We start from the raw sequence: 26,511 nt of genomic DNA, 5'->3' as shown, positions 1-26,511 counted from the left end.
CATACACTCAAAGCCATAGAATCCTCATGAAAACCAGCTTGGAATTATGCAAGATCTATCATTATGGTATGGTGCCTTGCACTCCAAATGAAATGTATTTGCTGCAGTTTAAATAACTTGCTATTAAAACTGTTCTCATAGTGAACATATAACAAAGGCTGAACACCAGCATCTCAGAAGAGGCTGCAAAGTACACCAACAGTAAAATTCCATTTGAAAAAGTGTATAAAACCTCTTCAAAGTTTACACAGAGGGTTTTAAAAAAGGTTAAACTCAATCCTTTCAAAAGGGAATATTTTCAAAGGAAGCAAAAGCAGTTGACTGTAGCAGATGAGAAAAATGAGGTGTAACGTTGACTGACTGCCTCATGGGAACAAGGCATTACATGGAACAGTAATAACTCCTTCCAAGTTATGGACTTACTAATATTCCTAAGCCATGCAGATTCCACTTATCTGATTTCAGGGGGCAACTTAAATGCAGTGATAGTAGAATTAGATGACTACTTAAATCTGTAAAATGTGCTTATTTTTGTCCACAAAGAAGTCTGTCACAAATGTGCATGACTTGAAGACCCTGATTTAGTCAGAATGACTGACATGGAAAGGTGGAAGCTGTAAACTGCAGAATTCCACCCATCCAACCAGTCTGGATAGGCAATCTGGCTGGCTGTCAGGGGCATCAATGATTTCATGAGGTTGCCCTCTGACCAGCTTTCCCCCAGCAGGAGGCAGTGTCCACTCCACCTTTGAAGAGTCTGTCCTCTAAAGGAACGGCCCTTCTTGATCAGCGCTCATTTTCCCCCAAAGCGGCAATTCTAGTGAAGGGCACGAGGCACGGTAGAAAAGGCCTGTAGTGAATGGCATTAGCCTCTCTTGTGGTTTGACATTATTCAAAGGTGCTGTCTCAGAATACCGCTTTGCTTCAGAAAGCAAAATTACTAAAACGATTAAACACAAAGTATTAGCATACAGCGAGTTTATATATATTTACACACTGAAATTTACACTTCTGCCACTGAGTGACTTTGCCACAGACAAATGCACAGTTTTTATCCCTATGAAGCACAAAGCTTAACCAATTCTTTAGAAGTGATGGTCATTCAATTTCCCTATCAGCAAGCATGACAATCAACAAAAACTAGAGTCGTCAGTGTTTGTTTGTCCTTAAGCTGGCCAACACAGGCACCCTGTTTCCCTCTGTAAATGGAGAGATCCCATGTTCATCTCTCTCATCCCACTTCAAGAACAGGACACAGGGACGAACTATTTCATGTCAGGACTTTCTGGAAAAGACAGCCATTCTGCTGGGAACTCATGTAATATGCAGTACTCCTTGGCACTTTGCTTAAGACCAGGAAATGAGGATGACCAGTATCCATTTTCCAATAATATTTTGAGCAGCATCTCAGAAAGGGTAATGGATGAATTTTCACATAGCTCCTGTCAGGCCAGCTGACTGCTGCCTTTGCATGGAACAGCAACAAGATAAACCTCAGGCTCTCCAACCATTACGTGATTACAGTATCAAAAGTTCACCAACAATCTCCTTACAAGCTCCTTCCAAGAATAATGACATCCTTTGGAAATCCCTCCATTTTAGCTATTTCAAAGCATCCCAGTTTGCTGTAAAATTCCAGGATTCTTTTATCATCTGGTCTCACTTCACAGAAAGCCCCACGGGAGCCTGAAAAAGACACAAGAGGAGATATTTGGGGAGAGAGTAGAAGCAGAGAGGAGTCTTTATAATGAAGAAACTTCACAAACATTGTTTGATTTCTCTAATCATTTCACACTGAATTGTGCAGTTGAATCAAGGTCAAGAGTTATTTTTTTAAAGAATGTTTTATATTTTGATATTAATCTTATGAGCTGCTTTGGTCACTTTTTTTATGGAAAAGCAGCATACTGTATAAACAAACTATGTGGAACTATTTGCATGCTTTTCTGGATCTCAGCTACTGGGTGTCCACCAGTCTTCACAGGAAGCTTGCATACAACTGTTCAAACTGCATAGCTGTCTAGGACTTGCAAGGATGATGTGGGCTACAGAAGTGGTTCTTCATTGGCTAAAAAAAGTGACATCTCATTAATGAGGTGACTAAACATCATGATATCACGATATCTGAAATAAGATGGTGCTACATAGATGTGAACATGGTAATGTCCTGGCAACTACTACTAAGTTACGGGTCTAAATTACCATACACTGATGAAATCATCACTTTCATCAGCAGGCAACCAAAGATGTATCCAAACAGGACTTTGGTTTTGGGCTTGGATACCAAATTGTGGTATTCAGATGTAGGACAATCCAAAATACAGTGATGAGTCATTGTGATCCAGGAAAATATTGAACAAAGAATCTAAATTTGATGCATATAATTATATGAAAATTAACTCAATGATTGCATGCTTCAACTAAACCATTGAAGACTTCTGGAGAATATATTAAAGTTTTAGAGGCAAATTTAAAATTTACAAAAGTACAGTGGTGCCTCGCAAGACGAAATTAATTCGTTCCGCAAGTCTTTTCGTCTTGCGAGTTTTTCGTCTTGCGAAGCACGGTTTCCCATAGGAATGCATTAAAAATCAATTAATGCGTTCCTATGGAAACCGCCTTCAGACCAGGTACGGGGACAGTCAGTCCCCCGACCTCTTCTGAAGGCCGGCGGGGGGCGAAAGTCTTTGCTCCCCCCCCCCCGCCTGCCTTCCCGGGACAGCGGAGAAGCAGCGCTGCCTTCCTGCTCTCCCAGGAAGGCAGGCAGGGGGGAGCAAAGACTTTTGCCGCCCGCCCGCCAGCCTTCAGAAGAGGTCCAGGACCTCTTCTGAAGGCGGGCGGGGGGCAAAAGTCTTTGTCCCCCCTGCCTGCCTTCCTGGGAGAGCGTTTTAAAAGTGGTCTGGGATAGCAGGGAAGCGCTTCCCGCTATCCCGGACGGCTTTTGAAGGCAGGCGGGGGGGAGCAGGACCTCTTCCGAAGGCGGGCGGGTGGCGAAAGTCTTTGCTCCCCCCCCGCCTGCCTTCAAAAGCCGTCCGGGGGCTTTTAAATCACCCGGGACAGTCCCGGGGCTATTTAAAAGCCCCCGGGAGGGCAGGCAGGGGGGACAAAGACTTTTGCCCCCCGCCCGCCTTTGGAAGAGGTCCTGCTCCCCCCCGCCTGCCTTCAAAAGCCGTCCGGGATAGCGGGAAGTGCTTCCCTGCTATCCCGGACCGCTTTTAAAATGCTGGCGGTGGGGAGCAAAGCCTTTCGCCCCCACCGGCCTTCCTGGACCTCTTCTGAAGTCCGGAGGGGGGGGGGAAAGGCTTTGCTCCCCACCGCCAGCATTTAAAAGAGGTCCCCGGAGATTTCCCTATGGGCTTTCGTCTTGCGAAGCAAGCCCATAGGGAAAATCGTCTAGCGAAGCGACCAAAAACCGAAAAACCCTTTTGTCTTGCGGGTTTTTCGTCTTGCGAGGCATTCGTCTTGCGGGGCACCACTGTAGTAGATTTAGTAAAAATATTAATTAAACTTGCATATGATTAACAATTTAATCTGTTTTCTACTCATTTAAGATAAGTTATGTAATTTACTAGTGTCAAGTTGCATCTTCTTTCCCACTAGAGGGCCAACTGCAATTCTATGCATGAGTAAGCCCCACTGAATTCAGTAGGGCTTACTTCTGAGTAGACATACATTTGCTTGCACAACCACCACTCAATCTCCCATTTCAGCATAAAGGCAGAAACAAATTTCCCCCCCTTCATTTCCCCCTACTGTGACACAGAAGGGCCGCCCAAAAGCCCCCATCCCACCAATCTCTCTCTCTTTTTATCCAAGGGAAGAAGGAAGGGCAAGCAAACAACAAGATAGCGTCCTTAATTTTTTTTTTAAAAAAAAATTCCTTTTTTTATATGAAGGCAGCTATTTAGGGTGAACCAGCAATGTTACACAGCAACTTGCACCCTAAAGGCATCAGAGGGGAGAGAGACGCTTAGCACATGTACTCATACAGGTGGAAGGGGGGACGGGAGTAAAGAAAAAGAGTTAAATGACAGGGCAACGTTTTTGGTTCTTGCTCTGAAGAAAGCCATAGTTTCTTCTTTTATGGGGGCAAGGAAGGGACAAGGGGGCTCCCAACAAGAAGCCCCGAGCCAGCTCAGAGCAGCATCTCTGTAAACCACACCTACGCTGGCTTCTAGCCTGCTGAGCCAGGGCTTGCTGCAAAATCGAAAGAAGTCTATTGTGAGGGCTGATAAGTTTCTGCTGCTGGCTGGCTGCTGCTTTTCCAGCTACTTTCATAATTGTCACCTGTTTTTGCAGAGGCAGTGGAGCTGAGCTGGGGCTCCTTGCACAATCCAAAGAAACATAGCCTGCTCTTGTGAGTCGCTCACTGCTCCTGCAGGAGGCAGCGGAGGCACTAAGAAACATTGGCTGGCTACAGTTTTCTCAAAATCACAATGTTTGCCAGATAACATTTTATGAAACCGTTATTGTGATGTGGACTTCATAACCGATTTTGAAAGATATATTGAAAAATTGCCCAGGTCTAGTTCAGATACGGCCATAGGCACTTAGTAAGGAGCCTACAGTTGCCTTTCATATCCCAACAGCTACAAGAGTCAGGAATAAGAGCTTACCATTTGCCTTCAGAGAAGAGAGCAAGCATGCCATCATGCTTTTAGCCACACTTGGATCAGTCACCTTCTTATGGATATCAATCTTTATCAGTGATGGGAAGTTGGCAAGGAATGTTTCTGGCAGAACTTCTTGCTCCTCGTGGAAGCTCAGCATAATTTTCTACAACAGGCACAACAGAAATAGTCTTTCAACATAAAAAAAAAATGTTCGGTGATCTATGCTGGAAACTTTGTGTGCACTTGCCGAACAGGTTCTTTCTTCAGACTTGGATTAGCCTATTCACTTGACAACCACATTAATCTCTAAACAAAAAGCTAAAGTAGCTAAGTACAGTAGATTTGGTCAGTACCATTCTTTAAGTAATTAGAGATAAATATACAGATTAAACTGGGTGGCTGGTGCTGGAAAAACAGAAGAACTTCCCTTTTGAAGACTATATTCTCTTTTACTGTTCTAAGCTTCTGATAAAAAACATCGTTTTTAAACAATGCAGACCTTAATTGCTAGTAACAAATCTTAGTTTATTTCAAGGTACAATAAAGATAGCCATTATTTTGGCATACACTCAGCAAAACAAAAATAATGCAATGAGTTTATTCAAATCCAAATAAATTAAATTTAGAGAAACTAAATTCAGCAGCAGCAGAAATTGTATATCTAAAACATATCAGGCTAAGTTAGCTATTCTACCCTAAAGGCAAATAACACAGTGGTTAAAAGAGGGGAAAGGATTGAGTGTCATGACAGATTGGCAGTTAGATGATTTATGCGTGGGTTCCGGACAGTGAAAAGAAGTGAGGCTTTTCATCAAGCCTCTCCCAGGCACTGTTCCCAGAGCTTTTATAATATTGTGATCAGGAAGGGAGACTCTGAAATCTAATGAACACACTACATTGCCTATTCTATGATTCATGTCAAACCATAACTACACTGTAAAATAGAATCTACGATTACATATTGCAGTGTACTAAATATAAAGCTATCAGTTGGAATTGTTCTGTTTAAGTAGTAAGAATGAAATATAACTCAATGTTAGAGATAATTGTAAGTGTGGATTTATAAAGGCACAGAGAGAAACTAATTCTAGAGACTACTTGGCCATCACACTATCACAGTGTCATGTGTCTGAGGCCTCTATATTGGAATAAATTGGATAAATTGCCCCTACTCTTCCTAGGATTATAAAGACAACAGGGGATGAAAGCCTAAAAACAGCAATTTGACAATTCAAGCATACGCCAGCATAACTAACCTCTGCCTCTGATAGCTCCTTATCACTGCTTGGCTTGCTGTATTTCTCCTGCATGAAAGGAAACCAGGCAATTTTGCATTTCTTAATGAAAGGAGTTACATCAACGGTGCCCAGTGCATAGCCACAGATGCCATCTTCATCCTCCAGGACAAAGCAGTAATCTGGGCTGAGGGACAGCAGACCACCTACTAGCCTGAGAAGAAAGGAATAGTCAGTAGAGCCCAAAGATAACTGATGCAAACAAAACTACATAACAGTTAAAGAGCACAGAATAAATGAACCACGGTTGCAAGTTGTACAAGTCTAAGAACTATGACTTAGTACTTTTAAATGCCAGTTAGTCAGGCATCATGTAGAACATACAAGTGGCTAAGTACCTATCCAAGGGGGTTTCAAAATTAAGTGTATTATGGAAAGGTAATCAGAATTGGGAATTGTTATAATGAATTAGTAGGGATTATAAAAAGTGCAGAAGTGGGTTTTACCAACAGCCAAGACGGCTGCTCCAGGCAGCAGAAGAGAACTATGTGAGTAAATGTCTAAAGCCTGGACAGTAGTTTCAGCTGTAAATTTACAAAGTAAAGCCAACTTCCCTACTCCTCCTCAAACGGTTTAATGCTTTTTAAAAAATAGTTAAAAAACAACAGTATTGCAGTATTGGGGATCGTGAGAATTAGCAAGCCTCAAATGGGAGTGAAAAGGGAGGCTTACACAACAATCTACAGTTAGTATATTCAATGGCCAATCCATACAAACATATAATCACAGTATTTGCAGCTGCACTACCTTCATTGAACAATAAAATGTCTGAAGCTTACAGGATCACCTTATAGGATGGGTCCCCCCCCACATACACAGTTTGATCAATGAAACAGCAAGAATGTAGGTGGTTTTCAGTAAATCTTTGCCATGACTCAGCATGATTTCTTGGCAGCACAGCATTGTACTAACTGCATAAGAAATTAAAGGCTGGATACCAGTAGCAGAACAGTTTACAGATTCCTTTTTTCATACCCTGACCTGCATCTGCAGGGTGTGAAGATCTTAGCTGTTAATCTCTAGGGGTTCATACTTGATTCAGAAGAATGTCTGGAGTTTTCCACAAAGGAAACTTCTTTTATTTTTTCTGCTACTTTAGATTGGTGCCAATTCTGTTCTGTTCCTTACATTTTGTTTCCCCTATCAAGTGTTTGCTGAGTTGCACTCAAATTTGCAAGAAGTCTATAGAACTTGGAAGTCTGTCTTCAAGCCAGAACGGAGAGCATCTTTCAGATTAGAATTCAGATTCAAATTGAACATGTGAAGCACAGCCTTACAAAACCTGTGTGTTCTATTCAGCTGGCAAGGCATGGATGTTTCCTGCTCTTCCCAGTTGTTTTGAATATTGTATTTACATTTCTTGATAGCAAGAGGCATACCAGGAGACAGACAATCTGTGACACTTCAGATGCTGCTGGACTCTAATTCCAATTATCCCTGACCACTGGCCATGCTGCTGATGGTGGCTGGGCTCCAAGATCTGGAGCGCCAAAGATTAGCCACCCACAAGGAGTACTATTACTAAATGAATACAGTATAGTGGTACCTCGGGTTAAGAACTTAATTCGTTCCGGAGGTCCATTCTTAACCTGAAACTGTTCTTAACGTGAGGTACCACTTTAGCTAATGGGGCCTCCCACTGTTGCCATGCCGCTGCTGCACAATTTCTGTTCTCATCCTGAAGCAAAGTTCTTAACCTGAGGTTTCTGGGTTAGCGGAGTCTGTACCCTGAAGCGTCTGTACCCGAGGTACCACTGTATGTAATTCAACAAATTCCAGTTTATTTCAAGAGTATACCTACTTGTCTCCAATTAAGTCCGGCTGGCTATGGAAAGGCTGATCAGTTTCATCATCATACATTTCTCTGCAGATCTTGTACACGGATGCCTAAAGACATATAGAAATATTCATTGTGTGAGTTTTCCCTCCCACAGCACATACACCTGAACTGTTGCTTAGGAAGCCTTGCTGTTCTACTAACTGACAGGCATCCTCACTACTTCATTGTATTCCATGCCTCCACATTGGACAGGTAGTGGATGGCATATTGGACGGCCTAGGGAAATCCACGTGGAATTCATTGTGCCTTGAAACTAAAATAACTCCATGTAAGTCACATTGGAGGAAGTACACAGTACAAATGCGTCAGATAAATAGCCTAACAGGAAAGGCCAGAGCTCAGGGCTTGCAACACCTGCTTTGCATGCACAAGGTCTCAGGTTCACTCCCTAACATCACCATGTAGGGCAGGGAATCTCCTGGAAAGCTGCTGCTTCTCAGGGTAGACAATAATGAGCTAGATGAACCAATAGTTTGACTCAATGCAAGGCAGCTTACTATGTTTCCTGAGCTATTCTACAATGCTTCTGAGATTATGTATTATTTCCAAATAGTTCGGGCTAACATGCATTTGGATTATGTCACTCCTTATTCATTGTACTTGGTGATCAGTAGTTTACATTAAACTCTTTCAGTGTTATCAAGGCAGTCAACTGGGCTGGGATCCCAAGGCTTTTCCTATTTATGTTCCCTTTGATAAATGGGATCACATAAAAAGCATCTAGGAAAAAGATTTTTTTAATAATACTGCTAGGGCTGCCAGAGACTTCCATGAACCCAGAGTAAGCCACTCAATCTTGCTACATTTCCCCCATTTGAACCACACCTCTCCTAGGCATTCAGAAGACTCACAGAATAACAAAATATAGAGAAACAGTTGCTTTTATCAACATGCTCCTCCAAACAGCATTACTGTGTACAATAATTACCAAAGAAATGGGTTACCTCATCTTTAGGGAAATAGGGTCTGATGGTGTAAACTTTAGAAGTTGGAGTAAGAGGAGGTGGCTGAAAAAAGAGGTCATTTGCTCCTTCAATAGGCAGCAAACGCTGTGAAAACAAAAAATTAGTGTAAATGTTTGAGAAGATGCAATACATTGCTGGGCGTGCATTGCAGACTCCCAAGTTAACTTTTGCTACTGCAGGCACCCCAGAGGGAAGTAGGGTTTTGTAGGCTTTACAAATGTAAGGACCATTTTTCCATTTTATCTGAACAGAAGTTTTTTTAAAGATACACAACTGTTACAACACTTAATGGAGTTTACATTAAACTCATTTCTGCTTTAGTATAATTTCACCAAATCTCATCTATGCTCTCAGCTTAACATAGCCATGTCAGGAGGAAAGGTTTGGTCTGAAGAGGGTTAACTGGCCAGAGGAGACACTAACCCCAAAACAACATGCTGACTCAATTGGCTGTGCGCAGAGAGCACCTGTGAGGGGGAAGAAAGTAAGCCCCTGAAAAATCCATGAGCAAATTCAGGCACAGAAGAAACATTTCTTTTGGACTGGTTTGCCAACTAGATTATGAGGAACGCAAACTACAAGTTTTGCTTAGAGAGGATCTTGGAATACACAGTATCGTATTTTCTTTGCTCATGGAGTTCTCGTCGGCAGACAAGCAGGCGCGCATTGTGCAATTGCGGGCGCAGATAAAAACGCTGTGCGACCTGCAAAGAAACAATGTGAAATGTACAACTAAAAGCCGCAGCGCTTCGCAGGCGCGTGGGAATGGCAGCATCTCCTTGTGATATTACTGTAGAAATGGGAGGAAAATTATTTAAAAACAAAGCTGTCAGGCTATTTGGGTTTGGACCAGAAAGCCTTCGGCAGACCAAGCCTTCCAGTCCTCCGACGCGCAATAAAAGATTTCTCAAACAAAGACAATGTCATTCAGTTGTGAATTCATATTGATACCTGGAACTCTCCTGCTAGACCACCTCTAAAGGCCCAGGGTTCTTGGTCTCCACTTAAGAACTGTGCTGAAGATTGACTACGACACCCTGTGGAGATCAGATCCAAGCGGAGAACGTTACGAGAAGGGGGATTGTCCTGAGATGCTAAAATGTCCAACAAGCTAATACACACTTTGTAGGAAAAGCTCTCTAACTGAGCTATAATCCAAGAACTTGAGGGGCTGCGATAATGCTGCCGTGTGTAGATTCCTGATTAGATGCTTTGTGCTCTTTGTTCATAAAATGAAGTTAGACGATAGCCTTAGACAGCAGAAAATTCAATACTGTAAAAAGCCAGTATGCCCCGTTCTGTACAGGTATAATATTTATTCCAAGAGTTGAGCTTGCCTTGTCCTTCTCTTTCATCACTAAGAACATGGAACAGCTCTCACATTTTCATTGATGAAGGTATAGATAATAAGCCATTATCACAGCCCCATGGAAATACTTGGACCTGTCTGAAGTCACATTTTCATATTGTTTGAATCTTGCCAGAAAACCAGGTTTGGTGTGGGATGGAATAGCCCAAACAGCTATGTGGAACAGATACTTCTTTTTCAAGAGATTAGAAACCAATACTGTCCACTTCCGTAGCTCTGCTTACACAACAGTAACCACAGCACACATATTGTTCCCAATCTAGGCAACAACAGCCTCAGTTACAGTATTTTATTTTACCCACCCTCAACCATGTGAGAAATGCCATTAATTCCGGACAGCCAGCTGTGGCAAGGGCTTTAAAGCCCTCTGCACAATTTAGTAAGAAGGCTATATATATTTTTAATAATGGCTAAGCTTTGATAACAGCTTTGATAGCCAAGTTATACAACCAATTAGCATAACTAACATCTTTGAGAGGGGATAGGCAGGTGAATTGTTGATATGGGGATTAAAGTAACCTGCCTAGTCTTCTGATAAGATAAGCTGCGCAAGTTTGTTTCCTCTTGTGGACAGCGATCTACTTCCTGTTCAAGTAACAATCTCAGATCAGTATAGTCGAATGTGTCATACTAGCTAGGTAGTCTCAAAGTGAACCAAGCTGGATATCAATGCTTAGCCAATTATGAAAGAAAGCCTTTAAAATAGCAAGTTTGAGATGACTCAAAACATGTCAATTAGAGTTTCTTGTGTTTCCATATCAAAGTGCTTCATTAAAGAGGCTTTATATTATACCCTTTCGCTAGTAACTTGGAGTACTTCTCCTTTGAGACTACACTGTAACTAGCATTCCAGCTATTATACACTTTACAGAGCTGCATGAATGAAGAGCTGTATGAATGAAAATCAAGAGTTAATGCCTGAGTCGCTGCGCAAATGTGACTTCAGGCCGTGCCTACTGCCCTAATCTGAGCTGCCTCATGGACAGAACCTTCCCATCTTAAATTTATTAATCACGACACGCTGAAAGCATCTGGCGTGGTCCATCCAATAGCAGTAGATACTTGTGCTGAAGATTCTCCCATCTGCACACATTGGGGAAGAAGACAGTAGAAGGCATTAGTAATCCATAGTAGTATTATCTACACTAGTTTCATAAACTGAATGCTAGCTGGATTGAAAGAAAGGGTATAGAGATCAGCCTTCAGCGGACCACCAAGTGTATCAATATTCAATGGCTAAACAATTCCAGTTTAGTGATTCTTCTGTAGTCACATCAAATGAGAAGCAACTTTTATGACTATATAAGTAATTATATAAACTAAAGAATGGTCTCAATAAACAGCAAGACCAAGATCTCAGCTACAAGAATTCACTTGGTCTGCGGTGAGACAGTTTCTTTTGGTGTAATGCATCCAGTGGAATATACAAACGTACTGTATTACCAGATAGTGTCAGAAATGGGTAGCAAGCACTAAGTACTTCTGCTGGGAGAAGCCATCCTTATGAAAGAAAATGGCAGCTACGATCAGCAGCCTGCTCCAAAAATTGGGAAATGTTTCAAAAGCAAATCAACCTCACAGCTGAAATCTATGGTCAATCAAGTTCATGTTTATCATTGCAGTTGCTTAATGCTCCTTCCAGGAGAAATGCACAATTCAGTTTCCCATCTGTTTCTTTAACAAAATGGGTAATTTGGTAACCAAATATACCACTTAGAAGTATGGTGTGCCTCCCTTCCTGCCTTTAAATGACAATCTTGTTGTAGGGGTTGGCTGATTCTACCTTCCTGTTCCTCTTCCCTAAACAATCTATAATGCCTGAACCAATACTGAGGGGAGAAGACAAAGACAAAGAAATAGGTCTCATGAAGGTACAAACTCTAGTCTAAGGCTCAAGTTTTGAATTATTTCCTATTTATTTAGTGGGAAATGCACCGACTTAAAAAACCTCTCTGCACTAAGCCCTAATTTTTTTTTTCTAGAACCATATAGTCTTCTGCTGAGTAACAGCAAAATGCAATATTGGATATCTTGGCAACTAGCTCAATACGACCTATGAATACTTATGAATGTATACAAGTGATTACAGCTTCAAATGATCCAAGAACTGTAGGCTGATCCAGTATGGTGCAAGAGGTTTATTATGAGATTTGTGACAACTACAGAAATTGTGACAGGAAACCATCAGCGTTGCTGCCTGCTGTGTGCATCAAGCAAGTCCACAGCATATTCCTTACAGTTGGATTGAAACCTGAAAGTGAAATGAGGTCACTAGAGGAACCCAGGCCATGCTGGTGCTATTCCAAAAAAAACCCCGTGTAATTTTAAAAAGGCTGCAGGCAAAAAAGGCTCTTTGATTTCTCTTTAGAGAACAGTCTGGTATGAAATCAGACTTCAGAGCTCTGGAATTTCTTCCCTTGCCCAAAATCAGTCATCTTGCGAATGTTAAAGCAAATCACTTTTGCACCAGAATAGCCTTATGCTAAAGCTCGCATGCGCAGAGAAAGGGCTGGGAGGCTCGGCTCCCTCTTGGCCAGGCCCATTGAAAGGTCACATCTGCAATTGTTCTGTTGAAGACAGCAATAACGTTATTGAGACAGAGCAAGCAGCAGATAGCTGAGGCATGGTCACATTTCATAGTGTCATTTCCAATTTTGCAACAAAGCCAGGAAATACTGCATTATAGTCCAGTGTGCATTCAGTCTGAGTCAAAACTTATGTTTCAGAGGTCAACTTTTATGTTCCTTAGCCCAAGAAAAAAAATGCAAGACCAAGAGAGATATTCAACGTATGTCCACTGTCACTTTTACTGCCAGTCTATAGTGAAACATGAATGGCGACCAATAATAGAAAAAGTAAGAAGGATTTAGGGTCAAAGCGACCATAATATAAAAACGTTCAATTGACATCATTTTTTCCATGGGCTAATTAAAGACAAGCATTTATGCTAGTTGCCGCTCTAACTGGTTCCTAAAGAACATACCTAGCCACTGCACAAAAGATTTCACCATAGACATGATGCTCTTGATGTCCCAGACGTATGAGTACATGTCATAGAGGATTGTCCGGTTGGCACAGTTTGAAAGACGAGTGAACATGCCCATCACCAAGCTACACATCTCTTCAAACTTGGCGGCTCGAGCACGCCATTCTTCAATCTAAGTAAAGATAAAAAGGAACAAATTTCATACAAACTGTATTTTCATGTTGAGGATGAAACTAGATGGATATTATAATACCTATTGACTTTTACATCTCTAGCCAGGATGATACACGAGTAGTGCACACATTCAAAGCATGAAGATACATTCTACAGCACAAGACACTCAACCACCAACCAGCCTACATGCATGATATTCTTAATTATCCACAGGCTAGGTTCAGCTCAGAGACTTCCAATGCAGTTGCTCATTATTTCTTTTGCTATTGTGCTTTTTTCAAATAGGAAATATGCACACTTACACCAAATGAAAACAATGCAGTCACTCACCTTTTCAGAGTCCTTTCCTTTACAATTCACACTAACAACACTGCTGTTTGCTCTGAGCCACTGGAACTCTCGTAACATTTGGGCCCCTTTGACTCCATGTTCATATGGAAGATAGAACAAGTCTGCAAGCAACTGTAGATCTTCTAGAGTTACTGGTTCTACTGCATATAACGGCTTCTCATGGGGACCAGGCACAAACTGCTCCTTGTTAGTTTGCTCATCTGTCTGCATAGGTGCAATATCACCACAATCATCCTGCATTGACATCTCTGGAGATTTTGATTCAGCTATGCTCTCTTTATCCGTATCCATTGGTTTCAACTCTTCTGACATTTTTGCTTCAGCAATGTCAGTCAATATTTGATTGATATTCTTGTCAGAATCCTCTTGTTTTTCCACTACCATGTCCATTGGCTCCTCATCCAGTTGCTTCTTTTCTTCCTCTTTGACCAGAACCTGCGATTCGTTGCTTAGTGCAGTTCCCTGGCTCATTATGGGCTCTTGGTAAACGGTAGTAATCACAGTGGTAGAATTTAAAGCGGACGGTGTTACCAGAGGCACATCCACAACACTTGTTTTAGCGCCACTATGGGCCACTTGTCTGCCTGCGGACAGAGCAGACAAAATTCAGTCATATCTACTCAGCTTTTTCATACAACCTAATTTCACATGTATAAATAACTTGTGAACACACACACTCTGTGTCTTTGAATGACATACACATACATGCAAGTTTCTATTTTGCTGCAATTAGACATATTTCGAAAAGGCACAACACTTGTGCATTTTCCTGAAATACATTTGCATGTACCAAAAATATGATGTGTAATTCAGAACAATACCTTCAGATGCACAAATTATATTGGGTGCAATGCAATTCCAAATATTTTCAATGCAGTATTTTTGATAGTGTCCTCTCCCAACAAAGACAAATTGAGAACACCCCCACACCCGACACAGAATCTCTTACAAAGTACATTGCTTTAGGAAAATATACTTGTCACTCAGAAACAGTCAGTTCCTTTTAAAAAATTTAAAAACTGTTCCTGATACATAATGAAACCATAACAGCAGCAATCTTTTGAAGTATTTTATTCAGCAGAATTTTTTTTACTAAACTCTAGAAAAACATTCTTGGTTTCATTCACTCCAATATTGTAGGCAAGACAAAACCAAAATTGCTTACTCACTGCTGTACTGATGAGGTACTGCAAATTCCTGTAGCCACTCTGTTAATGACAATTTCAAGGCCAATTGTGGGCTATAGAGAACATCTGTTTCAATATCTTCATCACTGCCTTCATTCTCCAGTTTAATCTGAATTGAAACAGTACTGTCTTCAGTGTCAGCTGCACAGATTATTAAGAAACGGAATATTAATTCAAGAGCAAGGTTCAAGGCTGCCATGTATTTGCATTTAAAGACAAAAGTACTAATTTATTAAGATGACATTTCCTGAAACTCCTTTCATCAAAGTGAAATTTTATTATTAAATTATTAAGTTATTACACTATTTCTAAAAGCATTGTTCCTAAGATAGTGACTGAGCACTTCTGATCAACTTACTCATCACAACATCTTTCCTCACTCCATTCATGTTGGATTTATACCAGGTTGCAAGGGTGTGAATAGCAACAAAGTTGGCTTCAAATTCACAATTTGGATTGGTCAGGACTCCCTTTAAGCGTGGGATGAGTTCCGTTGATCGACCTTTATATGGACCAAGAAACAGCCTTTTCTGATCATAGTCGTTGGCATGAATGTTGTCCCAGATGACCGGAGCTCTGCGAATTATCTTTGAAACCTCTTCAATGGACTCCACTGGAATGTCCTTAGATACCACTTTGGGACCTAAAATGTAGTTTCACAACTGACTCAGAATGAGTTTATTGATTAGCCATAGGCTAGGATGATAAAATTTAAGCAGCATACTAAAACATTTAATAAGAATGCTGAACTGAGTTGGCAATATCAACCTCAACAAAGCAAAATACTCACCTGTCCATAACACATCAATTCCAGGTAACAGTTTTTCCCCTACAGTTCGTAAATAAGGAGACTGAGCAACATTTGGATAGCAGAAAGTGCCACAGTATTCTGGAACAGAGAAAAATACAAGTTAAAACCCACTAGCACATTTTGCTCTGTGTGTGGCACTGCTAGATGATTATGGCAGTTCCCAATATCCTACCATGTCATTTCTGACAGATTTGCTTTTATGCAAAAAAAAAATTGTTAACTCTTGCAATGGCTGAGGTAGTGTTTAAATGTAAAGACAAAAAAAAAATGTCACAACACCACAACTTTAGGGACACCCACATGAATCCATAAACATTCTCAACAATGCAAGTGCCTTCCTAAATTCCAAAAGGCTCATTCCCGCTGTCCCCCAAGGCTTAAGGTATTAGGGACACTCTTGACAGTTAAGAGGTTAAAAAGGTAAAGGTAAAGGGACCCCTGACCGTTAGGTCCAGTCGTGGCCGACTCTGGGGTTGCGGCGCTCATCTCGCTTTATTGGCCGGGGGAGCCGGTGTACAGCTTCTGGGTCATGTGGCCAGCATGACTAAGCCGCTTCTGGAGAACCAGAGCAGCGCACAGAAACGCCGTTTACCTTCCTGCCAAAGCGGTACCTATTTATCTACTTGCACTTTGACGTGCTTTCGAACTGCTAGGTTGGCAGGAGCAGAGACCGAGCAACAGAAGCTCACCCCATCGCGGGGATTCGAACCGCCGACCTGATCGGCAAGTCCTAGGCTCTGTGGTTTAACCCACAGCGCCACCCACGTCCCTTAGTTAAGAGGTTACTGGGACTCAATTATCTGATTACTGCTACTTCTTTTAAAGGTGCTAGAGCTGATCCTGGCTACTGCTTATCAACTGGGATATCTTGCCGGTATCTCTTCTTGTTTCTTTTGATCACCTGTGTTTTGGGACCAACTGACTGTAACTGGGCAGAGGCATGACAGGTCTGAGACTGCCATCTTCTCCAGGCCTTTGTTCAGGTGTTTTTTCCACAGTAGCTGGCCCATTTTACTTCCATTCCCTCCCTGTCAAGTAGGGATTCTACCTCTTCCTTCCTTTTGGAATTGAGTAGGTTTGTCTCAGCTATGCATGCTCAAAAAGCTGAATCCAGAATTGCAGAAAATTATCCTTATGAAGGCATGCCTGCCAAAACAAGTCTGGAACTCTGTTATTTTGCTACATGTGCATGATTATATTTAAGCTCTGAAGTAAGTCTGAGAATCTCCAGTAAGTTTATCTTAATACCATACCTATGTACAACCTGGCAAGACTGAAAGCAGGGTCTATCTATGCAATGAGCCTTTGGTTAGCTCAACATCATTATTGGGGAATAGCCAAAAGTGTTACAAGTACTTTGGCAAATAAAGCAATTCATGCACCAGAGCCTGGGCAACAGAGAATATGTATGAACTTATGCCAAGGACACTTCACATAATGTAAGTACATAAAGGAAGGAAATGGCAAGGAAGGAAAGCCCCTCACAGAATTGTCTACGCTCTAGTTCCAAAACTAGCAATTTTAGGAGCTAGCCATTCCCCATGCGAATGTTATTCATTAGATTTCCTCCCCCCCCTCCCCCACACCATTTGTATTTTCTTTTTAATCATTTATTCTTCTCTTGGTACTCAGTGTATGTAATCCTTCATTGCACATAGTTCTAATCCGTTGATGAGGAGAGTCAGATTGGAAGTCACTCAGGAATCTAGTGAATATGTTGTGATTTCATAAAACGCGTTGGATAACACGTTGGATACAATCAACAATAGCAAAACACAAATTACAACCAGCAATTGTTCGTTTCATGACAGTGCAAGTTAACCATTCAACAGTTATCCTCTGCTTCCTCTTTCCAAGGTATTATTATTATTATTAAATTTATACACTGCCCTTCACTCAAAAATTTCAGAGTGATCACTACAGAAAAAAATACTAAGACAAAAACCTGTTCATTGGCTCTGTATGCTGTGACTTTATAGGAGTGGAACTTCCTGTATCTGATGAAGTGAGACCTGATCTACAGAAGCTTATGCCACAATGTAAGTAATTTTTTTAAAACTGCTTTTTACTACAATGGACTAAGATGGCAAACCTGCTAGAATCCCACCCCCACCAAACTCCCGAAGAAAAAATATTCAGACAGTGTGAAAAAGTATGCCACATACCTGCAACTAGAAGTCATAAACATGCATAGACTGCTATTAAATTTGTAACAAGTTCAAGTAAAGTGTGGCTAAGACAGAAAGGAGGGTTGTACCCAACTGTTTGAAGATGTTCAGGGTGCCTTTAAGGAATGGTGTCTAATTGGCAATTCTCTTCACCAACCCCTCCATCAGGAAAGGTTTGCCGTGAGAGGAAGGGGACAAGAACAGAAGGCTTTTTGACCTCATTCTTGTTAAAATGCAGTATCTGCATGGTTACATTACCTGTGGGACAGAACAGGAATGTTTCTGGCTCTCCTAGATACTGGAAGATTTCATTAGTGATTGAGATCTGGGCATGTGCAAAGGAACTGAATACTTCTTTGTCGGCTGCACACATATTGTGATCAATATCATCAAATAACAGTGCAAAAGATCGGCAGCCAAACTGAGAAACCTAGCAGGATAAAGAAGAAAAAATATTAACACTTGTTAATATTGTACAACATAAAAGCTAGGGAATGTAACCCCACCTAGAGTGCAACACAGGTAGGGGCATATTTCCTTTATCCAGTGTTTTTGCAATTTCTCATTTATGTTTAAAATTATAATATACATAAATATAAGATACCTGGTCCAGCTTGCGTTTCAATGTAGAAACTTCTTTTGGGTTTGAGAAGGTAATATCGAGTCCAGGAGAGATAGCATAGATAAATTCTATCCCATATTCTTGAGAAGCCGCGATGAGAGTCATGAGCTGCTCTAGAAATCAAAGCCAACTATTTTAGCAACAAGCAACTATGAAGTTAAGGCATTTCATTAATCAGAATACATTTCAATATATGCAGGCAAAAAATACTTTTAAGGGGCAAGGAAATATGAATAATTAACATTTTTTGTCAAAACATACTCAGTCCTCCATCTGATTCTTCCATACACACACACAAACGGTAAAATGTGGGGAAACTGGGATCTGCTTTTAAGTAAGCATGTATAGGATCAAGTTGCACATGTCAATTTGGAACAAAGGATTCCTTCTGTCTTTGACATTAAAATATTTTGGGCAGATCCAGTGTTACAATGGCATTTTTACTAATGTAGTCAGGCACAAATCACATCTATCCACTACAATTATTTATATTCCACCTTTCAGGATACAAATATTTTCAAAGTGGCATATAATGAAATATATTTTTAATATTGTTGTTGTATCATTAATGTAACTTTCTCATCAAAAGCCTCTTCACAGGCTACTTAGGGGGCAGGAGCAATTCTGGCTGGAGCAGGCTCTGGTGTCTTTGCTAGCCAACCTCTCTCTTCTGGAATCTGTCCCACAGGACTCTAGGTGGTAGATGACACTGTAGAAAGGGAGTGGGGAAGTGGCAGTCCAGCTGCAACAGAAATCGATTTGCAAAGTGTGGTTCACAAAAATGCTGGTGCAAATGTAATGCTGCACCACAGCTTGCTCTGAAAATGAAAGAATTGGAGGAAATGATGATGATGGTGGGGAAAATGCTGAGCACATGAACCAGGGTTAGAAGAGAAAAGACTGTGCTATATCTGTACCAGGCTGATATAATAAGAAACTAAGTCAGTTAGGAGCACAGGCATTGTTCTCTCCTCCATTAATGAAGCATTGTGGGTTGTCACTGTTGAATATGTCTTCTTTCTCCCTAGCATTGAGGCAAAGGGATCATCCCATGGCATCATTCAAGGTGATATAATGCAGCAACCTTGTTAAAGCTAAGCAGGTCTGGCTATGGCCAGTGACTGGATGGGAGGACCACCTAAGAATCCTATGTACACTGTCTTGAGTTCCATAACTGGACTGTTGGGTTGGGGAGGATATTAAAAAATTATCTGTGTGTACTTTAACAGAACACTGATTTTCTCTCATCCAGCTAGGCAGGAAAACCTCTAAGAGTTATTTAATGCATCTTCTAATTAAAACAACAAAAAGCTTACCCCTCTCAACTTCACTTTTAATTTACCATCCAAATGTGGAAACAACTGTAATTCAATGAATATAGATATTTAAAAATGCAATAAAGTTAATTACCAGCTTCCTCCACAGAATACATTTCTCGCCAAAACATCCTGTGCTTGTAATCATCTTTTGGTGCATATAGGTATGCATTCAGTCCCCATTTCTGAAGTCTACAAAGCAAAATTAAAATGTTGTTTGAAATACATTGTACAAATCTGCATTGCTTAATTGTATAGCCAAGAGTACCATGCAAGTTCTGCAACGCCCCAGGGAGAAAAAGCAAGAATGGTACACCTGAACAAATAAGGAAGATAAATAAGAGGACCAAATATACAAATCTAAATCTGTGACCATGGTTAGATGCTTTATGTTCTACAAGCTTCTACTTTTTGTTATTTTTCTTTAAAAATGTTACTTCAAGGTTTTTTTCAGGTGGTAGTACATTCTGGGAAACTGCTTTGCTGGAGGGACTGTGGTATGAACAGTGCATCTTATGTGGTGGGAAAGTGTGCAGATGCAACCATTCTGGCAGATAATTTTCAAGGAAATTCAATATATAACACAGAAAGTCACTATAAATCTATTATTGGTGCTATTCTATTTTCCAATGCCCATAAGTTTGTTGCAAAATAAATTGACATATTGATTGTGATATGCTTGGAAACTGGAGGACACTATTCATTTTCTTAACTTAAAAACGCTGCTCAGAGCTTTTGAAATATTAAGTGGTATATAAATGATTTTTGCTGGATTCTGCTTATTTATTTTAATAATATTGTTGAAATTGTTTACATGTTGTATTGATTTGTTAATCATATATTACTTTTGCTTTAATTGTGATGTTTAGCTTATTAGTTGTTGCTTTGTTAACAGTGTTTTATATATAGCAATTGTTTTGCTGATGATTTGTTAATTACTTTATATGATTTATACTGCATCTGTATTGTTTTATCACACTATTATTAACTGAAGCCACTTTGGGATTCATTTGAATGAAAAACGGCATAGAAATTGAATTTCAGAGGTTTGATTTGATTTATTATGAGTTAGCTTAGAACAGTCACTGAAAGCAAAAATCAAGTCAATTTTCTATGACCTTTTGGCTCCTCCTCTCCTTCCATACTTTAGTTTTCAAAACCTATGCCTTAATTCTGCACTAAACAAATTCTTTATTTTTACGACTAATTGTTATTGTTTACTTACTTACTTACTTACTTACTTACTGTATTTCGTATACCACCCTATACCCAAAGGACTCAGGGCAGTTCACAAAAATATCAAATACATAAAATCAAAACAAAAACAATGACCCAATAAGCCCCCCTCCCCAAAATTTATGTATTAGAATGCTACAGTATACAATGCCACATACCTTCTAAAAAGCTCTTTTCTCTGTTCCATAACCCAAGGCCTTCCATAAAATCCTGTGGGAAATATTGATGGTAGACAGTTTCAAATATTGTGCTGCTTCTTAACAAAATATCAAGTGCAACATCTAAGCCATAATAAACTAATAATTATTAGTTTAATAATTCATTATATACATTTGTTAAGCAACTTTAATTAGGGCACAGTAAGAACTAAAGAGGTAAACTTGTTGTCACGGCCACCCAGGACGGGTCCCAGCTCACAAGAGACCTCACTCCGTTGCAGCTTATTTACAGGAAAAGTTTATTGAAGATTTCTGCTTCTCATACAGTTCAGCATTGTGGCCGTACGTCTGCCACGTTAGACCGCTGAAGTCCCCTCTGACTCCTCCCCTCTTCCGCACCAACTTAATAGCCTGGCTCTAGACCACCTCTTCCTCTCCTTTCTTTTCCGCAGGGTCTTCCTGCCCCCCTGGGTTCCCTCTCTCCGTGACTCGCCTGAGGCTGAATCCTCTGCCGCCTCTTCCCCCCTCTTTCTGGCTTTAGGGCCGGGCTCCTCCCCTGAGCTCTCTCCACTTCCGCGCGCCTCTACGTTTGAACTTGGCGCGCGTACGTTGCTGCTGACCTTTCTTTCGACCGCTACACCACCCCCTGTTCTGCTCTCCACCCTTTCCGGCTGAACACCCTGCTCCAACCCCCTCTCTCTGTTCTCTCCTAATCCTGCTCCCTCCGAGAGGCTGACGACTCCACCCCCTTTACTCCGTTCCGGCTGAGACGTCTCTTGCTTCCTCTGTCTTCCACTGGGCTCCTCTCCGCTTCTCCCTTCTCCTCCCCTTTGCTTGATTAAGGTAACCCCCTTTTGAGAATCCTCTGACTCGCTGCTCAGACTCGTGGATTCCCTCAGAATTCCGTCATCTTCTTCCTCATCCTTCTGCCCCTCCTCCCACTCGCTCTCCGTCTCCTCTGTCATCTCCTCCTCTCTCCCAGAAACCCTGACATCCATCCCCCCCTCGAAGCCCCCCCTTCCCCATTGGCGAGGGGTGCGCACGGCTGAAGTCCCTGTGCACAAAAGGGAGAGTCCTTGCTTGCGCACGCGCTTGGGGCCCGTCCTCCTCGTGCCACGGACGCCCCTCATGTCGAATTCCAATAGCTAAAGCCCGGTGCACCACGTCTTCTAGGGTCTGGGGTCTGTCCCCCCTAGCGATCTCATCCTTGATGGGGGGGCTCAATCCCTCCCAAAAAAGATCTCTGACCGGTTTACTGTCCTTTGGCCAATCTAAGGCGGTGAGCAACGCAAAAAATTTTTGCTTTGGGAGAGGGGACTTACTGTCACGGCCACCCAGGACGGGTCCCAGCTCACAAGAGACCTCACTCCGTTGCAGCTTATTTACAGGAAAAGTTTATTGAAGATTTCTGCTTCTCATACAGTTCAGCATTGTGGCCGTACGTCTGCCACGTTAGACCGCTGAAGTCCCCTCTGACTCCTCCCCTCTTCCGCACCAACTTAATAGCCTGGCTCTAGACCACCTCTTCCTCTCCTTTCTTTTCCGCAGGGTCTTCCTGCCCCCCTGGGTTCCCTCTCTCCGTGACTCGCCTGAGGCTGAATCCTCTGCCGCCTCTTCCCCCCTCTTTCTGGCTTTAGGGCCGGGCTCCTCCCCTGAGCTCTCTCCACTTCCGCGCGCCTCTACGTTTGAACTTGGCGCGCGTACGTTGCTGCTGACCTTTCTTTCGACCGCTACACCACCCCCTGTTCTGCTCTCCACCCTTTCCGGCTGAACACCCTGCTCCAACCCCCTCTCTCTGTTCTCTCCTAATCCTGCTCCCTCCGAGAGGCTGACGACTCCACCCCCTTTACTCCGTTCCGGCTGAGACGTCTCTTGCTTCCTCTGTCTTCCACTGGGCTCCTCTCCGCTTCTCCCTTCTCCTCCCCTTTGCTTGATTAAGGTAACCCCCTTTTGAGAATCCTCTGACTCGCTGCTCAGACTCGTGGATTCCCTCAGAATTCCGTCATCTTCTTCCTCATCCTTCTGCCCCTCCTCCCACTCGCTCTCCGTCTCCTCTGTCATCTCCTCCTCTCTCCCAGAAACCCTGACACTTGTACAAGTTAGCTGTCCAAAGCTGCATCTAGTGGGTTTGAAATAAATAGGCCTCAGTTGTTCCTTTAAGTAGTGCCTGAAGCGCTACATATAAACAAGTACGGCAGTGTAAAATGCTGCGAGATCAAACCTGTATGCATGATACATGTTGGAACTTATGTCCTGTTTAGCACTACTGGAATGCATTTCTTGGAGCAAAGTATGACCTTTTGAAAATCTGTTCTAATGTACACTCAGTTCATTTCCCTGATGTGAACGAGGCCTGCCATCATAGTGACTATGACACAAGCCGCCTTTCCAAATCTGTTACCAATGGAATCCATGCACCTGGGTAACTCACAGAAAAATGCACACAGGTCCTGAACGTTACATCTCAGCAAGTGCCCATTCACAAACAGCCAATTCACAATCATGTTATTCCAGTAACTTGGGGAGAGGGACAAGGGGAGAGGCAGGGTCCTGGCAACCACAAGTTTTTACAAGGCTACTAGCCCAGTCAAAAATAATAGCCTCCTGAGCTCACATTTTTTAAAACCCAACTTAAGCCCTGAAGCAAAGCATTAAATCAGAAGTGGAGCTAGAGTGTTTTAAAACATGATTGTAAGGAGGGTAAGAATGAACCCTCCCCCGACAGTGCCTGCAAAAATACTCAGACAACTGCCAGCGTGGGAAGCTGTTATGCTCTTCTCCGGTTGCCAAAACCATCAATATGGCAGTTTTCATTACAAGCTTCTCACTCCAGGAACAAAGGGTTTGGGGGAGTTATGTCTGTGCCTGGCTGTACTTTCACAAAAGTGCAAACATGACTGGCATGAGACAATATATACACCTTGTAATAGAAGTTGCTATTTAGAAGAGGCATTTTGCATATACACAAATCATGACTGATTTAATAAACCTATTTAATTCCTGACAACATCTGGTAGCCATCTGACTTCTCAATTCTCCCACAAAGTAGGCACACATACAGATAGTGTGTATATCTAGGGATAGCCAATGTGATACCAATACCCATCAGTCCCAGCCAGCATAGCCAATATTCAAGGATGATGGGAATTTCAGTCTAAAATTTCTGGAGGGCGACACATTAGCTACCCCTTTTCTATATTAATCAAGCTGTAAATAAACCTCCTTTTCCATATTGAGATCTCATCAAAACCACAAACCTACAACATGCCACAGAAAAAAATCATGTAACACCACAGCTAACAACACCTACTGTGTGGGTGGAAAAAAACCACCAACCTTTAGATTTAGGCTGATATTCACAGCTTAAATCTATGCTAGATCAAAATTCATGCATGCTCCTCTACCACCAACTGTGAACAAGATTATATCTTCAAGCTGAAGGAACACGCCTTTCATAAGCCTGCAGGTCCACCTCTCCAGATTCAGAGGTAGCCAACATGATACCTTACAGGTTACATAAGAGCTTGCTAGATCAGACCATTTAGTCCATCCTACTGTTCTCACAGCAACAAACCAGATGCCTACAAGAAACCCAGAAGCAGGACCCAAGAGCAAGAGGACTTATCCCTCTTGCGGTTTCCAGCAAACAGTATGAAGTATATGCCTCCAATAATGGAGCCAAAACATAGCCATCATGGATCACAGCCACTGATAGCCTTGTCCTTCATTAATTTATCTAATTCTCTTTTAAAGCCATCAAAGTTGGTGGCCATTATTGCCTCCTATGGGAGCAAATTCCATAGTTCAACTATGCACTGTGTGTATTGTATTTTTCCGTCTATAAGACACCCCATGTATAAGACGCCCCCTATTTTGGGGACCCAGATTTAAGAAAAAGGGGGAAGATGTATCTGTGTATAAGACGCCCCCTAATTTTTGACATTATTTTAAAGGAAAAAAACGTAGTCTTATACATGGAAAAATACTGTACTTTCTTTTGACTGTCTTAAATCTCCCAATGTTCAGCTTCATTGGATGTTCACTAGTACCAGAAGTATGAGGAAGAAAAACTTGTCTATCCACTTTCTCCAAATCACAGATAGTTTATACAATTTCATGCTATCTCTTATTCACCTTTTCTCTGAACTAGAAATCCCAAATGTTGTATGCTTTCCTCAAAGGGGAGTTTCCCAACCCCTTTGATTATTTTGGATGACCGTTTATGAAACTTTCTCAACTCTGCAATATCCTTCCTGAGGTGAAGTGACCTGAACTGTATTCAGTATTCCTAAAGCTGTTGCACCACTGATTTGTATAACAGCATTATGATATCAGCCGTTTTATTTAAAATCCCTTCCAAATGATCCCTAGCATGGAATTTGCATTTTTCACAGTTGCTGCACAATGGGGCTGAGATCTTCACTGAGCTATCCACTATGACCCCAAGGTCTTGTTCCTGGTGACTCACTGCCAGTCAAGACCCCATGAGCATTATGTGGGACATATCTCCCATGACAGCCTGCCAACGATCATACTGTCTAGGGCTGGTGGGACTCTAACAACTGGGGGGGGGGGCAGGCTACAGGTTCCCACTCCTAGTCTAGGCAGCAGCATAACACTGGTACTTGAAGAACCAACCAGGGAACGGAAGAACCAACATGTGGCTCGGAAGTTTGCAGCATTTAAATTCAGCGAATTGGAAGGCCGATGCACTGAAAGGGGCAGCTTCGCCTTTACCGCAGGAGAGCAAACGGTTTTAACCCTCCGCCGCCAGGTTTCATTCCCAGGGCGGAGCCAGAAGAAAATGGAGCGGGGAGGAGGAGGAGACGGCGCTGGAGGGAGAGGCGGGGATGCTTTGTTTCGGCTACGGCCTCTCCTCCTCGCTCTCGACCGCGAATTCGCCCGGCCCCGCAGCCCCTCGCTCTCCCCTTACCTTCTACGACGCCGCAGAGGAACCGCCGAAGGCCCCCGTTGCCCACAGCTCCGGAGCCGCTGTCGGGATCCGCTTCGGGGCCCGCCGGGTCGGGTCTCGCCGGGGACGCCTCGTTGGGCGAGGCGACGGCAGCCACAGGGCTGGGGCCAGGTGTGCCTTGAGGCTCCCCCCGCGCCTCGTCGACCATCCCCGCCAGGCCTGCTCCGGGACTCCCGTCCGCCGCCATCGCCCTTCCCTGCGCTCTAACCGGGGCGGGCTGCGCTTGCGCGGGGAAAACCAGCCCCAACCGGTCCGAGCCGGAACCAACCGCCCTGCTCGCTCGACTGCCAACCGGGGCCGCTGCTGCTGATCACGTGCGGCTCCACCTCCTTCCCACCGCGCGCCAGGCGAAGGGAGCAGGGGCGAGCAGTCCAACAAAGCAGCTGCTTGAGCGAACGAAAAGGACGTGGGGGAAGGGCGGCTGAGAAAACTACCTAACCGCGCAGGC

The 26,511-nt window shown here is 42.5% G+C and overlaps 1 protein-coding gene and 1 long non-coding RNA gene across 2 annotated transcripts; one reads left to right on the top strand and one right to left on the bottom strand.

The window, feature by feature from the left end:
* Positions 1 to 1,376: 1,376 nt before the first annotated feature.
* OGA (O-GlcNAcase) lies at positions 1,377 to 26,482 on the bottom strand. The gene is made up of 16 exons (XM_081912270.1): positions 26,025 to 26,482; positions 21,092 to 21,143; positions 19,792 to 19,889; positions 18,364 to 18,494; positions 18,018 to 18,189; positions 15,571 to 15,669; positions 15,139 to 15,423; positions 14,763 to 14,921; positions 13,573 to 14,177; positions 13,066 to 13,240; positions 9,665 to 9,750; positions 8,693 to 8,797; positions 7,710 to 7,795; positions 5,870 to 6,062; positions 4,617 to 4,776; positions 1,377 to 1,686 (listed from the first exon to the last, which is right to left on the bottom strand). The coding sequence occupies exons 1-16, from the start codon at positions 26,248 to 26,250 to the stop codon at positions 1,550 to 1,552; spliced, it is 2,769 nt and encodes a 922-aa protein (XP_081768396.1). The 5' UTR covers positions 26,251 to 26,482; the 3' UTR covers positions 1,377 to 1,549.
* On the top strand, positions 15,865 to 19,773 carry LOC309370515. The gene is made up of 3 exons (XR_014168594.1): positions 15,865 to 15,994; positions 16,366 to 17,630; positions 19,410 to 19,773. It is a non-coding gene; the product is annotated as an uncharacterized lncRNA (long non-coding RNA).
* Positions 26,483 to 26,511: the final 29 nt, after the last annotated feature.

This window comes from Podarcis melisellensis, assembly GCF_964234715.1.
Source record: "Podarcis melisellensis genome assembly, chromosome: 5".
Classification (NCBI taxonomy): Eukaryota; Metazoa; Chordata; class Lepidosauria; order Squamata; family Lacertidae; genus Podarcis; species Podarcis melisellensis.
This window is presented reverse-complemented; position numbering and strand designations above follow the sequence as displayed.

What these genes read in the sequence shown, in the direction of transcription:
- OGA (XM_081912270.1), bottom strand. Translation starts at nt 26,250, where the DNA reads ATGGCGGCGGACGGGAGTCCCGGAGCAGGCCTGGCGGGGATGGTCGAC. An exon ending in AGAAAAGAGCTTTTTAGAAG is followed by an intron (nt 19,890 to 21,091) that starts GTATGTGGCATT and finishes TTTGCTTTGTAG; the next exon opens with ACTTCAGAAATGGGGACTGA. An exon ending in TGAAACGCAAGCTGGACCAG is followed by an intron (nt 18,190 to 18,363) that starts GTATCTTATATT and finishes TTATCCTGCTAG; the next exon opens with GTTTCTCAGTTTGGCTGCCG.